General features: G+C 40.3%; 1 protein-coding gene across 1 annotated transcript in view; it reads left to right on the forward strand.

Moving 5' to 3' along the window:
• SDHAF4 (succinate dehydrogenase complex assembly factor 4) overlaps nucleotides 1-17,251 on the forward strand; it is a 31,444-nt gene extending 14,193 nt beyond the window's left edge. Inside the window, exons 2-3 of the mRNA XM_030315787.1 lie at nucleotides 450-599; nucleotides 17,085-17,251. Coding sequence (XP_030171647.1) covers nucleotides 450-599; nucleotides 17,085-17,194 — 260 coding nt within the window. The 3' untranslated portion in view covers nucleotides 17,195-17,251. The remainder of the gene's footprint in view (nucleotides 1-449; nucleotides 600-17,084) is intronic.
• Nucleotides 17,252-18,322: the final 1,071 nt, after the last annotated feature.

Genomic DNA, 18,322 nt, shown 5'->3' on the forward strand with positions numbered 1-18,322 from the left:
CTCTGTTGTGTATAAACCACAATTTCTTTATCCATTCATCAGTTGATGGACATTTAGGCTGGATTAAGATATATTTAAATCACAAGTCCCTTGCGATTTAAAGAGTAAATCCTGTCATTAAACTTTGTACTATTAGTTACTGTTAATGATCTCATTTCTGGTATTTTGGGCATTGCTTCAGACAGGAATCAGTATTTTATATTAGAATTTTTTATGATTTTGATAATGGTTAATTTATTTCAGAGCTCTTCTTTTAAACTGATAATATTAGTTGCCTCCAAGGAAGGGAAATGCCTGTCTGGAAGATAGAGGGAAGATTTTTAGCTATATGTCCTTTTGTACTTTTTGAACTTTGATCAAAGTGAGTGTATTAACTAAAAACAAATAGTTAATTTTTTAAAGTAGAATAAATAAGCAGCTCCTATTTTTTCACTGTCTCCACTCTCTAGGATCTCCACTTGTGTGTTGTTCCGTGAGGAAAATGAATTCTCAAGGAGAAAAATCCAAACCCATCAAACAGTCTCATAAGAAGCCAAAGTTACCAGAAGGTCGTTTTGATGCACCAGAAGATCCTAATTTAGAGAAAGAACCACTGACAAGTGAGTATAGGCACGTCTCACAGATATTACAGGTTTGGTTCCAGAATACTGCAATAGAGCAAATGGCAGTAAAGCAAGTCACATTATTGTTTTGATTTTCCAGTGCATATGAAAGTTATGTTTACACTCTATGGCAGTCTATAAAGTGTGCATTAGCATTGTGTCAAAAAAAATATGTATACCTTAATTTAAAAATACTTTATTGCTGGGACACCTAGGTGGCTCCATCGTTGAGCGTCTGACTTTGGCTCAGGTTGTGATCTCATGGTTCATGAGTTCAAGCACTGCATTGGGCTCTTTGCTGTCAGCACCGAGCCTGCTTGAAATCCTCTGTCCCCTCTCTCTTTATCCCTCCCCCCCCAAAATAAATAAATATTAAAAAATACTTCACTGCTAAAAAATCCTAACCATCATCTGAGTTTTTAGTAAGTTGTAATGCTTTTCTGGTGGAGGGACTTGCTTTGATGTTTATGGCTGCTGACTAATCAGGGTGGTGGTTGCTGAAGGTGGGGGCTGTGGCAATTTCTTACAATAGGACAACAATGGAGTTTGCTGCATTGATTCATTCCTTTCATGAAAGATTTCTCTGTAGCAGAGATGCTGTTTGATAACCTACAGTAGAACTTCTTCCAAATTTGAAGTCAATCCTCTCAAGCTCTGTTACTGGTGTATCAACTATGTTTATGTAATATTCTGAATCCTTTGTTACCATTTCAACAATTTTTTTAATTTTATTTTTTAATATGAAATTTATTGTCAAATTGGTTTCCATATAACATCCAGTGCTCATCCCAACAGGTGCCCTTCTCAGTGCCCATCACCCACTTTCCCCTCCCTGCCACCCCCATCAACCTTCAGTTTATTCTCAGTTTTTAAGAGTCTCTTATGGTTTGCCTCCTTCCCTCTCTGTAACTTTTTTTTCCCCCTTCCCCTCCCCCCATGGTCTTCTGTTAAGTTTCTCAGGATCCACATAAGAGTGAAAACATATGGTATCTGTCTTTCTCTGTATGACTTATTTCACTTAGCTTAACACTCTCCAGTTCCATCCACATTGCTACAAAAAGCCATATTTCATTCTTTCTCATTGCCATGTAGTATTCCATTGTATATATACACCACAACCTCTTTATCCATTCATCAGTTGATGGACACTTAGGCTCCTTCCACAATTTGGCTATTGTTGAAAGTGCTGCTATAAACATTGGGGTACAAGTGCCCCTATGCATCAGCATTCCTGTATCCTTTGGGTAGATTCCTAGCAGTGCTATTGCTGACTTACAGGGTAGATATATTTCTAATTTTTTGAGGAACCTCCACGCTGTTTTCCAGAGCGGCTGCACCAGTTTACATTCCCACCAACAGTGCAAGAGGGTTCCCGTTTCTCCACATCCTCGCCAGCATCTATAGTCTCCTGATTGTTCATTTTAGCTACTCTGACTGGTGTGAGGTGGTATCTCAGTGTGGTTTTGATTTGTATTTCCTGATGAGGAGTGACGTTTAGCATCTTTTCATGTGCCTGTTGGCAATCTGGATGTCTTCTTTAGAGAAGAGTCTATTCATGTCTTCTGCCCATTTCTTCACTGGATTATTTGTTTTCCGGGTGTGGAGTTTGGTGAGTTCTTTATAGATTTTGGATACTAGCCCTTTGTCTGATATGTCATTTGCAAATATCTTTTCCCATTCCATTGGTTGCCTTTTAGTTTTGTTGATTGTTTCCTTTGCGGTGCAGAAGCTTTTTATCTTGTTGTGGTCCCAGTAGTTCATTTTTCTTTTAATTCCCTTGCCTTTGGAGATGTGTCAAGTAAGAAATTGCTGTGGCTGAGGTCAAAGAGGTTGTAGCCTGCTTTCTCCTCTAGGGTTTTGATGGTTTCCTGTCTCACATTCAGGTTCTTCATCCATTTTGAGTTTATTTTTGTGAATGGTGTAAAAAGAGTTTATTTTTGTGAAAGTGGTCTAGTTTCATTCTTCTTCATGTTGCTGTCCAGTTCTCCCAGCACAATTTGTTAGAGAGACTGTCTTTTTTCCATTTGATTTTTTTTTCCTGCTTTGTCAAAGATTAGTTGGCTACACATTTGTGGGGCCAATTCTGGAGTCTCTACTCTATTCCATTGGTCTATGTGTCTGTTTTTTTGCCAATACAATGCTGTCTTGATGATTACAGCTTTGTAGTAGAGACTAAAGTCTGGGATTGTGATGCCTTCCGCTTTGGTTTTCTTGTTCAATATTACTTTGGCTATTGGGGGTCTTGTGTGGTTTCATACAAATTTTAGGATTGCTTGTTCTGGCTTTGAGAAGAATGCTGGTGCAATTTTGATTGGGATTGCCTTGAATGTGTAGATTACTTTGGGTAGTATTGACATTCTAACAGTATGTATTCTTCCAGTCCATGAGCATGGAATGTTTCTCCATTTCTTTCCTTGAATCTTCTTCAATTTCCTTCATAAGCTTTCTATAGCTTTCAGCACACAGATCTTTTACATCTTTGGTTAGGTTTATTCCTGGGTATGTTATGATTCATGGTGCAATTTGAATGGGGTCAGTTTCTTTATTTATCTTTCTGGTCGCTTCATTATTAATGTATAAGAATGCAACTGATTTCTGTACATTAATTTTCTATCGCAACTTTGCTGATTCCTGTATCAGTTCTAGTACACTTTTGGTGGAGTCTGTTGGGTTTTTCATATATAATATCATGTCATCTGCAAAAAATGAAAGCTTGACTTCATCTGTGCCAATTTGATGCCTTTGATTTCCTTTTGTTGTCTGATTGCGATGCGAGAACTTCCACACTAGGTTAAACAACAGCGGTGAAAGTGGACATCCCTGTCATGTTCCTGATCTCAGGGGGAAAGCTCTCAGTTTTTCCCCATTGAGGATGATATTAGCTGTGGGGGTTTTCATAAATGGCTTTTATGATGTTTGAGTATGTTCCTTCTATCCTGACTTTCTCGAGGGTTTTTATTAAGAAAGGATGCTGATTTTGTCAAATGCTTTTTCTTAATTGATTGACAGGATCATATGGTTCTTATCTTTTCTTTATTGTGATGTATCACATTGATTGATTTGCGAATATTGAACCAGCCCTGCAGCCCATGAATGAATCCCACTTGATCATGGTGAATAATTCTTTTTATATACTGTTGAATTTGATTTGCTAGTATCTTGTTGAGAATTTTTGCATCCATATTCATCAGAGATATTGGCCTGTAGTTCTCTTTTTTTGCTGGGTCTTGGTTTGGGAATCAAAGTAATGCTGGCTTCATAGAATGAGTCTGGAAGTTTTACTTCCCTTTCTACTTTTTGGAACAGCTTGAGAAGGTTAGGTATTATCTCTGTCTCTTATAGACAGCAAATAATGTGTCTTGTTTTTTTATCCATTCTGATACCCTATGTCTTTTGGTTGGGGCATTTAGTCCATTTACATTCAGTGTTATTATTGAAAGATATGGGTTTAGAGGCATTTGTGATATCTGTAGGTTGCATGCTTGTAGTGGTGTCTCTGGTACTTTGTGATCCTTGCAACATTTCACCCACAGAATCCTCCTGAGGATTTCTTGTAGGGCTGGTTTAGTGGTGATGAATTCCTTCAGTTTTTGTTTGTTTGAAAAACCTTTATCTCTCCTATTCTGAATGACAGACTTGCTGAATAAAGGATTCTTGGCTGCATATTTTTTCTGTTCATCACGTTGAAGATTTCCTGCTGTTCCTTTCTGGCTTGCCAACTTTCAGTAGATAGGTCTGCCACTAGTCTTATTGGTCTCCCTTTGTAAGTTAGAACCTGTTTATCCCAAGCTGCTTTCAGAATTTTCTCTTTATCCTTGTATTTGCCAGTTTCACTATGATATGTCATGCAGAAGATCAATTCAAGTTACGTCTGAAGGGAGTTCTCTGTGCCTCTTGGTTTTCAATGCCTTTTTCCTTCCCCAGATCAGGGAAGTTCTCAGCTATGATTTGTTCAAGTACACCTTCAGCCCCTTTCTCTGTCTCTTCTTCTGGAATTCCTGTGATAGGGATATTGTTCCGTTTGATTGCATCACTTAGGTCTCTAATTCTCCCCTCTTACTCCTGGATTTTTTTATCTCTTTTTCTCAGCTTCCTCTTTTTCCATAATTTTATCTTCCAATTCACCTATTCTCTCCTCTGCCTCTTCAATCCATGCTATGGCTGCCTCTATTTTATTTTGCACCTCATTTATAGCATTTTTTAATTCATCATGACTATTTTTCAGTCCCTTGATCTCTATAGCAATAGATTCTCTGCTGTCCTCTGCTTTTTTCAAGCCCAGCGATTACTTTTAGGACTATTATTCTAAATTCTTGTTCCGTTATATTGCTTAAGTTGGTTTTGATCAATTCATTAGCTGTCGCGACTTCCTGGCGTTTCTTTTGAGAAGAATCCTCCGTTTTGTCACTTTGGCTAGCTTTCTCTACCTTATGCTTTTAAAGCTTGTGTGCTCTGCACCTGCAAGCACTGCTATATTAAAAGAGGGTCATACACTGTCCAGGGCCTGGCCCTTCTGGAGGTGTTTTTTTGGGGGATTGTTACTTGCTCTCTGTTGTTGTGACTTTGGTATTTTATTACCCTACTCGTAGTAATATTTTGTGCCCTCCACCAGATGTGCTTTGATTTGTTCCTTGGAGTAGCCCTGTAAAGGAAAAACTGATAGACAAACAGGAGACAAAAACACGCAAACCACAAACAAATAACACAACAAATAAACAAAAACAAAAACCTAAACACTAAAAACAAAAAAACCCCAAACACGGACTACAAGTAAAGAAGAAGGTGGAGGCAATGCTGATGGAAGAGCACATACAAAGAGAGAAATGACAGGGGTGGGGGGGGGGGGGCGGCTGTGGGTGTGTGTGTGTGGAAATAAAAGTTGACTAGGCAGAGAGACTAAAAGGCTTAATCCAGAGGGAGAGAAAGGAAAATAAAGAAGGAGGCAGGAAAAACGAAACGAAGATAAAATTACCCAGACAGGTTAGATGTATATGGCTAGATTATTCTAGAGAAAGAGAAAGGAGTGTAAAGAAGGAGGTTGTAGAACATGTATCAAGACAATGGATTAAATATGCCTGTTTAGACAGACCAATAACCAGAGTAACCAGCCTAGGGGAGGGAAGAGATAAGGAGGAGAAATTGGTTGGGGGTGAGAATATATCTATATATCCAGAATTGACCTAGAGTTAATCCAGGCAATGCTGCATTGCTTGTCTCAAGTAGCTGTCTGCAGGGTCTGTGCCACTCTGGTGGATATGCAGTTACCCAGTGCAGAGGAGCGTGGTTTGGCATTATCTGGACCCACCTCCACTATGGACCCCCAGAGTGATCCCTGAGGCGCTTCCTTGGTGGTGGTGGGGGAGGGGGGAATGGCGATCTTCCAGTCTCTTCTCCACGGAGCCGGACCTGGTGGACTGTTGTTTGAGTCGTCCTCACCGTGCTGCGGGCGCAGATGGGGCAGTCCTTCTCGCTCCACCAACTGCCTTGACCCTGTGCTTGGCTAGAATTCAAAGTCCCGCTCTGTGCGCTCTGGCGCTGGGAAAGCGCCTCTCAGTGCCGCAATATGTGTTCCCAACTGGCTTTGTCTGTGCCACCGCACTTCAGGGAAGACTGACTTCTGTTGCAGACTTATTGCGACTGAGAGCTGCTGCCCTCGCCGCAAGCCCCTGGGGTGGCAGATGCAGGCAGGCTTTGTCTTTTCCCACAGCACTCCAGGGAAACTGGAGCTGCCCTTATCCTCCTGCAGACTGAGCCCTCGGCCCAGCCACTGCGCCCCAGGGTGGCAGATGCAGGCAGGTTCTGTCTCCAGGGAGGGAACCACTTTCTCCAGCTGCAGACTGAGCCTCTGAACTACCACCACACCCAGGCCTGGCTTCCTTCCTCTCCAGGTGCTCGAACAGGGAGCTGGCCCCTGTCTGAAGAAAGCCCCACAGTTAGAGATAAGATCCCTCTCCGGGCGCCTGGGTGGCTCAGTCGGTTGAGCGCCGACTTCAGCTCAAGTCACGATCTCAATGGTCCGTGAGTTCGAGCCCCGCATCGGGCCCCTGTGCTGACAGCTCAGAGCCCGGAGCCTGCTTCAGATTCTGTGTCTCCCTCTCTCTGACCCTCCCCCGTTCATGCTCTGTCTCTCTCTGTCTCAAAAATAAATAAACGTTAAAAAAAAATTAAAAAAAAAAAATCCCTCTCAGTCTCAGTCCAAGGTCTTTCTCCTGTCCAGCTAGGCCCTGCACTTCCCTAGAGGCTCTTTCTCTTCCCTTTGTCTCTCCACAGAAGGGGGTCCCTCCCCAGAAGGGGGTCCCTCCCCTCTGTGCCCACATGGCCTTTTTTATTTCGCCCAGTTCGCAGTTACCCACCGATCTTTTTTCCAGCTTTCCCATTTTCTTCCTAGTAGATTCAGTCTCTTTTCCTCCCAGGCTCTGGTGTTCAAAGTCCTTTGGCTTCTACACTTCTTTGTTGAGAGACGCGGGACATATGGATCCCCCTACTTCTCCGCCATGTTGGCCCTCTCAGCATTTCAACAATCTTCACAGCATCTTCAGTAGGAGTAGATTCATCTCAAGAAACCACTTTCTTTGCTCATCACAAGAAGCAACTCCTTACCCATTAAAGTTTTTTTTAAGTCTCTCTCTCTTTTTTTTCTTTTTTTTAGTGTTTATTTATTTGAGAGAAGAGAATACATGCATGAGCCAGGGGTGGGGGCAGAGAGAAAGGAAGAGAGAGACTTCCAAGCAGGCTCCTGAGCTGTCAACGTGGTGCTCAATCCCACAAACCAGGAGTTCATGACCTGAGCCAAAATCAAGAGTTGATTGATTAGAGATCAACAGTTAATGAGCTACCCAGACGCCCCATTGTCCATTAAAGTTTTATCACAAGATTGCAGCAATTCAGTCACATCTCAGGCTCCACTTTTAGTTCTAGATTCTTGCTATTTCTATCACATCTGCATTTTCCCCAATGAAGTCTTGAACCCTTTAGAATCATTTATGAGAGTTGGAATGAAATTCTTTTCAACTCCTTGTAATGTTGATATGTTGACCTTTTCCCATGAATCACATATGTTCTTAATGGCATCTAGAATGGTGAATCCTTCCAGAAGGTTTTCAATGTAGTTTGCCCAGATCCATCAGAGCAATCACACATCTATGGCAGCTGCAGCCTTATGAAATGTATTTCTTAAATAATATGACTTGAAAGTCAAATGACTCCTTGATCTTTGGGCTGAAGAATAGATGTTGTGTTAGGCATGAAAAACAATATTAATCTCATTGTACATCTTCATCAGAGCTCTTGGGCACCAGGTGCATTGTCAGTGAGCAGTCATATTTTGAAAGGAATCTTTTTTTTTCTGAGCAGTAGGTCTCATCAGCAGGCTAAAATATTCAGTAAACCATGTTGTGAACAGATGTGCTGTCATCCAGGCTCTGTTGTTCCATTTATAGGCATAGGAAGAATAGATTTAGCATAGTTTTTAAGTGCCGTAGGATTGTGGAATGGTAAATGAACACTGTCTTCAGCTTAAAGTCACCAGCTACATTAGCCCCCCTAACAAGAGAGTCAGCCTATCTATGAAGCTTTGAAGGCAGGCATTGGCTTCTTTTCCCCAGCTATGAAAGTCCTTTTTCCATAGAAGCTGTTTGTCCACATTGAAAATCTATTGTTTAATGTAGCCACCTTCATTAATTATCTTAGCTAGATCTTCTGGATTGCTTGCTGCAGCTTCTATATCAGCACTTGCCGCTTTACCTTGCACTTAGATGGTATGGAGATGGCTCCATACCTCATGAACCAAGCTATGCTAGCTTTAAACTGTTCTGCAGCTTCTTTACCTGTCTGTCTTTAAAGAACTGAAGAGAGTAGGCCCTTGCTCTGGAAGGCTTTATCTTAAGGGAATGTTGTGACTGGTTTGATCTTCTATCCAGACTACTATAATGTTCTCAATGAGCAATAAAGCTGTTTGTTTTATCATTTGTGTATTCACTGATGTAGCACTTTTAATTTCCTTCATGAACTTTTCCCTTTGAGTGCACATTTTGGGTAACTGGTTATCACAAGAGGCCTAGCTTTTGGCCTGTCTCAGCTTTCAATGTGTACCTTCCCTGTTAAGCCTACTCATGTCTAGCTTTTGATTTAAAGTGAGAGACATGTGACTCTTCCTTTCATTTGAACACTTAGAAGCCATTGTAGGGTTATTAATTGGCCCAATTTAGTCTTATTTTGCTCCCGGGAATAGGGAGGCCCAAAGAGGGGGAAAGACAAGGGAACAGCTGTTCATCGGAGCATTCAGAGCATTCACAATGTCTATCAGTTAACTGTTTTATATGGATATGAGCCCTGATGCCCCAAAACAATTACAATAGTAATATCAAAGATCACTCATCACAGATCACATAGCAAATATAATAATAATGACAAATTTGAAATATTGTGAGAATACTAAAATATGACACAGAAACACAAAGTGAGGAAATGCTGTGTGGAAAAACGGCACCAATAGACCTTGTTCACTGTAGGGATGCCACAATTTGTAAAACATGCAGTATGTCAGGCTCCTGGGTATTTCACTTGGTTAAGTGCCCAACTCTTGATTTCAGCTCAGGTCATGATCTTGTAGTTCATGGGTTTGAGTCCTGTGTCAGGCTTGTGCTGCTGACAGTGTGGAGCCTGCTTGGATTCTCTCTGCCCCTCCCTCCCTCTCTCTCTTTCTCTCTCTCTCTCAAAATTAATAAACTTTTTTTCAAATGTAGTATGTGTGAAGCACAATAAAATGAAGATGCCTTTATAGTAAAGCTCCTTAATTTTTGAAGTATCAAAATATTTAGTTATTGAAGAGAAGAATGAAAGAAATATGTTATTGTTTATAATTCTTTATTAACAATAATGAAGCATATTTCACAATGACTAAATTCCCATATTGACCATCAATATGTGTAGATTAAAAAAAAATAATTTCTAAGTCCCTGACATTGATTGATTGTGTTTGATTGTTTTATTCGTTATAAGCCATTATTCATGTGACAAGATATATGAACTGAGACCTGCTTTGATCTGAGTAACAGAAAACCACTTGAGCAGACTTAAACAAGAGGTAGTGTAGGTTGTATTGGCTACGAGGTACATAGGTGGGGTACTCAGGGCAGTGATGCTGCTGGACCTTGGAAAAAACAGACCTTAGGAGAAACAGTATATGGAAACCAGGATATTCTCCCTCTTTCTCTTGTCCCCGGTCTCTTCTTTTTGTTGTTTTCTGTCATTAGACTCCCTTTTTTTAAAAAAAAAATTTTTTTTTAACATTTATTTATTTTTGAGACAGAGAGAGACAGAGCATGAATGGGGGAGGGTCAGAGAGAGAGGGAGGACACAGAATCTGAAACAGGCTCCAGGCTCTGAGCCGTCAGCACAGAGCCTGACGCGGGGCTTGAACTCACAAACCGCGAGATCATGACCTGAGCCGAAGTTGGACGCTTAACCGACTGAGCCACCCAGGCGCCCCTAGACTCCCTTTTAAGTCCACTGGGCAGAAGGAACTGTTCCCAGCATCTACTCAGGTCAATAGAGCAACTAGCTGAAAATAACTAGTTGTTTAGTTATAATTCCAAAAGTATTTTATTTTATTTTTAGTAGGCTGCACACCCAGCATGGGGCTTGAATTCATTACTCTGAGACCAAAAGTTGCCTGCTGTACCAACTGAGACAGCCACATGCCCCTCTAATTCAAAATTTCCTAAGAAAAGAGCTCATTGGCCAAGCTTTGATTGGGTGCCTATAGCTAAATCATGTGGGTGGCACTGGGGTGGGTCACAGGTGAAGGTGGTGGTTCTCACTGTAGCCATATAGTTGGAGAAAGAGAAGAGGAAGTTTGGAGAGGAAAGGGGTTTTTGAGGATGGTGGGATGATAGACTAAACATGTTTTGTATTTAGTGTACACAAAATTCCACTCATGTTCTAAAGCTGTGTTTTTTTTTAAGTTTGTTTGTTTGTTTGTTTGTTTGTTTGTTTGTTTTGAGAAAGAGAAGGGCGAGCAAGCCGGGAAGGAACAGAGAGAAAGGGAGAGATAGAATCCTAAGCAGGCTCCATGCTATCAGCACAGAACCCAGTGTGGGGCTTTGATCTCACAAATCGTGAGATCACGACCTGAGCTGAACAAGAGTGGGCTGCTTAAACCAATTCATCCACCCAGGCACACCAAGCTCTGATTTTTAAAATGGTACTTTATTTTATTCTGTACTCTTTTGTATCTTTGAATTGTGGAACATGTGCATGCATTTGCTATTCAAAAATAACGTTGTAGACAGCATACATGCAAACATACCAGTTGAAACTTTGGCAAGGATGCCCTGCTTGTCTAATTTATTCCAGTCTCCTGAGAGTTTAACCCCATCTATGCGGTGAAGCATCCTAGGTAAGAAGATAAACAGAGGATATAGGGACCTGTATCTGGAACTCTTCAGAATATGAAAACTTCTGTTTTTGTTCTTTCAGTTAAATATTTCAATTTGTAGCATCTTTTCTAAGCCCAGTCTAATAACCAGATCAATCTGCCAAAATGATGGAGACCGTTAAAGAGTTGGTATAATTTAAAGGTAAAATTCTTTCCTGGTTTTAGCCAAGCACAAAAATTTGAGAGGAATATTTTCATTAAAGCATCATACACAAAAGCAGCAATCCCAGAAGTAACCCCCACCTATTGCTCAGTTGGTTTTTGAGAAGGTTGCCATGTTCATTCGGTGGCGGAAAGGACAGTTTTTTCTATAAGTGGTTCTGGGAAAACTGGATAATCACATGCAAAAGAAAAAAATTGTACCCTTACCTTATACCATATATAAAATTAACTCTAAAAATGTCGAAAACCTAAAATTAAGAGGTAAGCCTAAAATTCTTAGATGAAAACATTGGGGAAAATCTTCATGATATTGAATTTGACAACTGTTTAATTGCTATGACACGAAGAACATAGACGACAAACACAAAAAATAGATAAAATTGCACATTAGCAAAATTAATAAATTTTGTACATCAAAGGACATTATCAAGAAAGTAAAAAGATAACCTACAGAATGGCAGAAATATTTGTAAATAATATAGCTGACAAAGAGTTAATATCCAGAGTATGTGAAAAGCTCCTACAACTCCACAAAAACAACCTAATTCAAAAATGGGCAAATGACTTGAACATACATTTCTCTAAAGAAGTTATACAAATAACTAACAAGCACTTGAAATAGGGCTCACCACCACTAATTACAAATCAAAACTACAGTGAGATACCACTTCAACTGCAGTGGGTGTGTATGATGGCTACAATTTAAGGAAAACTGGAAAACAAGTGATGGCAACAACGTGGAGCAACATAGCAACTGTTCATAGCAACTTTATTCACAATAGCCAAAAGAAACGACTCAGATGTTCATCGATAGGTAAATGGGTAAACAATATGTGGTAAGTACATATAGTGGAATACTATTCAGTCATTAAAAGGAATGGCATGTTATTTTATTTATTTTTTATTTTTTTTTAATGTTTATTTATTTTTGAGACAGAGAGAGACAGAGCATGAATGGGGGAGGGTCAGAGGAGAGGGAGACACAGAATCTGAAGCAGGCTCCAGGCTGTGAGCTGTCAGCACAGAGCCCGACACGGGGCTCGAACTCACAGACTGTGAGATCATGACCTGAGCTGAAGTCAGACGCTTAACCGACTGAGCCACCCAGGTGCCCCAGGAATGGCATTTTAATAATGTGCTACAATATGGATGGACCTTGAAAACATTATGCTTAGTGAAATAAGTTAGACACAGAGGGACAAATACATGATTCCACTTAAATTATGTACCTTGAGTAGGCAGATTCATAGAGACAAGGTAGAATAGAGGTTATCAAAGTCTAGAGGAAGGGAGAAAGGGAAAGTTTTTGCTTAATGGGTATAGAGTTTATATTGAGGATGATGAAAAACTTGTGGGTGTAGATAGTGTGATAGTTACCAATGAGAATATATATAGTCAGTGCCACTGAATTGTACACTTATAAGTGGTTAAAATGATAAACTATATCATAATGGGATTAATATGATAAATGTTATATATATTTCACATAGTAAAGAAAAAAGCACATTTCAAAAGGTAATCATCTGTTTGACACAGTGCCAGCTATTCATCTTAATTTTTGAGTCGCTGCAATTTATGTTGAACCTACCATCTCTTAGAAGCTGGTCTGGTAAATATCACCAAACCCAGCAAATGCCTTTCAGTCCTCATTTTATATGAACTGTCTACAAGCTTCAACATTGTTAACCACTGCTGCTAGAAATCTGCCTGTCGTGGTTTTGGTTATGCTTTGCCCAGTTTCTCCTCCTATTTCTTCAACCAATTTTTCCTCACTTCTTTTTAAGCTCTTCTACCTCTGCCCAAAAGTAGAGAGTCAGAAATCTGGGGATATCCTTCACTCCTGCTTCTCCTGTGTCCTGGATCCAATACCTTCTTAACATGTCAAACTCATTCATCCTGCCAATGAAGCCCAAATTCAAGCATCTGTGGTTTTGTTGGTCTCCTAACAAGTTTGTCTTCTTCCTTGTTTCCTTCTTTCTGGGCTTGTCTCCCTGCCTATGCTACGCATGTCATTCTAAGAAAAATATATAGGTGGTCCCTTTGCAAAGAGTAGACTTCATTAAGATAATAAAGGGGCGCGCTTGGGTGGCTCAGTCAGTTAAGTGTCCAACTTCAACTCAGGTCATGATCTCATGGTTCGTGAGTTTGAGCCTCGTGTCAGGCTCTGTGCTGACAGCTCAAAGCCTGGAACCTGCTTCAGATCCAAGTCTCCCTCTCTCTCTACCCCTCCCCCACTCACGCTCTGTCTCTCTAATAAACATTAAAAAAAATTTGTTAAGATAATAAAGGAAGATTGTTTGCATCTGAACACCCTGTTTGATGCAAAGATGAATAAGGAAAATGAGATACGAAAATAACTATCAACAGGACATCATGTGGTAACTGGCATAAGAAATAATGCAAAAAGTTCAGGGGCGCCTGGGTGGCACAGTCGGTTAAGCGTCCGACTTCAGCCAGGTCATGATCTCGCGGTCCGGGAGTTCGAGCCCCGCGTCGGGCTCTGGGCTGATGGCTCAGAGCCTGGAGCCTGTTTCCGATTCTGTGTCTCCCTCTCTCTCTGCCCCTCCCCCGTTCATGCTCTGTCTCTCTCTGTCCCAAAAATAAATAAATGTTGAGAAAAAAAAAATTTAAAAAAAGAAATAATGCAAAAAGTTCAGAAAAAAAGGAGAGAAAAGAGATTAACATTGAGCTTGGTTTAAAAGGCACAATAAAATCATAAGTAGTTAAGGAATGGTAGGGAGACATTTCAAAAAAGAGAAAGATGGGCACCTACGTGGCTCATTCGGTTGAGCATCTGACTCCTTGATTTCGGCCCAGGTCATGATCCCAGAACATGGGATCAAGCCCTGTGTAGGGTTCTGCACTGAGCATGGAGCCTGCTTAAGATTTTGTCTCTCTCTCTCTCTCTCTCTCTCTCTCTCTCTCTCTGCCCTCTTCCCTGTTCATGTGCTCTCTCTATAAAATAAAAAAAAAAGAAAGATGTGGTCAGAGAAAGAGAGGCCAGGGAGATGCATGCAAGATACATCCAGTGTTCCTGTTTTGCTGCAGCATAGGGTGTATATAGTGGATTAATAGAATATAAAGCTAGAAAGGTAGATTTGGCTCAAGTTTGGGAGTGCCTGAAGTACCAGTTTATAGCATATGGGCTTTATGCAGTAGACAGTGAAGAAAGCTCTCAAGTTTTTTGAATGGAGATTATTTTAATCAGCTTTACTGTAGTATAATCTGCATATAATAAAATTCACCCATTTTAAGAAACAGTTTTATGAATTTTAACAATGTTTATAACCATATAACCAACACAAAGTATAAAACAATTCAATCCCACAAAGAGCCCCTGGTGCCTCTTTATAATTAGTTTCATTCTCCCCATTCCCCTGGCAACCATGAATCTGTTCTCTGTCACTGTAATTTTGCCCTTCCTAGGATTTTATATAAATGAAATCATACAGTACATAATCATTTGTGTCTGGCCTCTTTCACTTAATGTAATGTGGAGGAGGGATTCTGTTTTAGAAAGATTAATTTATCCTTCTATGCAGGTTAGGCTGGAGTCATGAGAGTCAGAAAACAGAGATGAGTTAGAAAATGGTTGCATTAGTCTAGAATATGACTCCAAGCATGACTCAGGATGGAACTAATGAGAGTAAAGAATTTCAGAAAGCTATAGATTATAATGAGGGTGAAAATTGGGTTAAACAAACATGAGGGAAAAGCCTCCATAGGAGGCTACAGTCAGAAAGAAGAAAGCTCAAGAGTGTGAGACTTGGAGAAGGAACACATTCAGGAGATAATGAAATCAAAATGGATAGCACAAGTGGATGTGAAGATCACTAGGAAAGAGGATTAAGGACCTCCATGTCCCCAGTATGTGAGGATACTAATGTGCATGTTGATATGAAGAACAATGGGGAGAGATCAAACTATGAATCAAATATTGATCCTATCCAAGAAGTTAGAAGAGTCTTTGACTTTATTACTGGACTACAGAAAAGCACTGGACAAGTAAATGGTGCAGAATTCAAAAGAGGAAAGGCTGTAAAGATTTGGTGGTAGAATGAGAGACTGGAAGTAGCAGTGAGGTGCAGGGACATCTTGACCCTTTCTTTCTTGCCTAGTGCTACGGACTGAGTTGTGTCTCCCTAAAATCCATATGTTGAATCCCTAACCCCCCCAATGGGGGTGGTATTTGGAGATAGGGCCTTTAAGAGATAATTAGTTTTTTTTTTTAATTTTTTTTAATGTTTGTTATTTTTGAGAGACAGAGCATGAGCGGGGTAGGGGCAGAGAGAGAGGGAGAGACAGACTCTGAAGCAGGCTTCAGGCTCTGAGCTGTCAGCACAGAGCCCGATGCAGGACTCGAACCCATGAGCTATGAGATCATGACCTGAGCCGAAGTCGGGCTCTCAACCGACTGAGCCACCCAGGCGCCCCTAGAGATGGTTTTAAATGAGGTCATGAGAATTCCCTATGTCGGAATTCGTGTCCTTATAAGAAGAGACACTAGAGAGCTCGCCATCATTCTCTCCCTGCCATGTGAGGACACTGAGAAGGGGCTGTCTACAAGCCAGGAAGAGTCTTCACCAGAACCCAGCCATGCTGGCACCCTGCTTGCAGACTCCTAGCCTCGAGAGCTGTGAGAAAGTTAGTTTCTGTTGTTTAAGTCTACGGTAGTTTGTTTTGGCAACCCAAGCTGATGAAGATACTCGGTGAGCCCCAGAAATATGGGAGATGGAAGAGCTTCCATTAGATGCTTTCAGAGGAAGTCCCAGCAAGGAGTTGTTAGAAAATAGAATGACAGGGTAGGGAATACTTGATTCACAGTAGAGAAAGAATTTTAAAAACAGATACATATTTGAAAATTTTCAGGGTTAATTGTCTTTTTTCCTAGACAGGGACTATGGGATTTTGGTGATGTTCATCTAGTTTTCTAAAGAGACACAGAGTAAGAATTGGGGTTCTTTCTAATAGCTGACTCCTCTTCTGTCCGCCCCATATACAGAGCAGTAGTTTATGGGTTAAAAACAAGACTGCAACCAGACTGTCTGAATTCAAACTCTGTTTATCACTTGGTAGCTAGCTGTGTGATCAGGAGCACCTTTCTGAACCTCTTTGTGTCTCATGTTCCTCATCTATAAAATGGAGACAATAATTGTTCCTGTCCCATATGATTATTATGAGGATTAAATGAGTTACTGTGAATAAAGTACTCAGAATTGGGCCAGACTCAAGATGAATAGTCCTTTATGAACACACAGTATTCAGAGTAATAGTTGTTATGTCCATGAATGGCAGTGTCAGCTAACCATTTCATGAAGCCAAAATCCTATGATGAAGAACAATAATACTCATAACTAAAATTAATTGGGCATTCTTAGGTACCCGGCAGTGAGCTGGATCCTTTACATGCATCTCTTTGTTTAATTTTCAACATAGCAAATCAGATATGGTTGTTATACCCATTTTACTGATAAAGAAAACTGAGGCAGTGAGCCAAAGTAACCTTGTTTCACAACCTTCCAAACCCTATGGATTTGTACTCTGTATTCCCTGCATTCCTTTCCCTCTCTTTTAATCCATCCATACAAATGCAGCCACTCCCCATATTGGGGCCTGAGAACACTCCAAGAATTCTAAGTAATTAATGTAGGTAATAAAGTTCGTTGGATATGACAGTTGTGTCCAGAAGTGATTTCTCAAACTTGGGGAAAAGAACCACATTTACAGTTCATTTAAAAGACTGCATTGTAATAACCTAGTCAGTAGTATCTAGCCTATTAACTCTGGAACTCGACCACTCTGTCTTCAGAATTGGTCTTCATGCTTTTGTCTCTATTGACTGTTTTTTTTTTTTTTTTTTTGTATCTTCTGTCTTTCTTTAGAATTTCCAGATGATATTAATCCCGTTACCAAAGAAAAAGGTGGACCCAGAGGCCCAGAACCTACCCGATATGGAGATTGGGAACGAAAAGGACGCTGTATTGACTTTTAAGCCATATATTATTAACTTCAGTATCTTTTTCTGAATATGTACATCTGAATTAATTTATTTCTCATTATTTTCTCTCTGTATATCCTTTAAGTCATTTAATCTCTATAATGTGTTTAAAAACACAAATAGGGGCGCCTGGGTGGCGCAGTCGGTTAAGCGTCCGACTTCAGCCAGGTCACGATCTCGGGGTCCGTGGGTTCGATCCCGGCGTCAGGCTGTGGGCTGATGGCTCAGAGCCTGGAGCCTGTTTCCGATTCTGTGTCTCCCTCTCTCTTTGCCCCTCCACCGTTCATGCTCTGTCTCTCTCTATCCCAAAAATAAATAAACGTTGAAAAAATAAATAAATAAATAAATAAATAGATAATTAAATAAATAAATGAGAATAAAAACACAAATAGGGGTGCGTGGGTGGCTCAGTCAGTTAAGCTTCCAACGTCGGCTCAGGTCATGATCTCTCAGTTTGTGGGTTTGAGCCCCGCATCGGGCTCTGTGCTGACAGCTCGGAGCCTGCAGCTTGCAGCTTCAAATTCTGTGTCTCCCTCTCTCTCTGCCCCTCCCCTGCTCATACTCTGTCTCTCAAAAATAAATAAAAATGTTTTAAAAACCCACAAATAATGCCTTGAAAGGAAATATGCTGCTATAAATTAAGAAAGGGGAAATATTTCTACATTAGTACATTAATTTCAATTTAAATATATTGGAGTATATAAAAGATGATTAGAGCTGCATATTTCATCATATTGCATTTTAAATTAATCAGCTACTTATAAAGTACAAATGTAAATAAAACAAGTTTTAATGATTTTTATTGCTATATGCTAGGTAATAGTGCTTTTTGAATGTGAGTTAAATAACACGTTACAGTTTTATAAGGCCACAGTAATAACAGAAACTCTAGCTCCAGAGACAGATTACTTAGGTTCAAATTTTGGCTCTGCTACTTACTAGCTGTGTGACCTGGGGTAAGTTATTCAACTTTTCCACACCTCAGTATCTTCATGTGTAAATTGGAGATAATACTGCCCTTTTTGGGCAGTTGAGAACTTTAAATGAGTAGGTACATGTACTTGGAACAGTGCATAGCACAAACCTCTCATTAAGTGTTAGCTATCTGTAAATCATAAGTGT

This window comes from Lynx canadensis, chromosome B2 (genome assembly GCF_007474595.2).
Source record: "Lynx canadensis isolate LIC74 chromosome B2, mLynCan4.pri.v2, whole genome shotgun sequence".
NCBI classification, from domain to species: Eukaryota; Metazoa; Chordata; class Mammalia; order Carnivora; family Felidae; genus Lynx; species Lynx canadensis.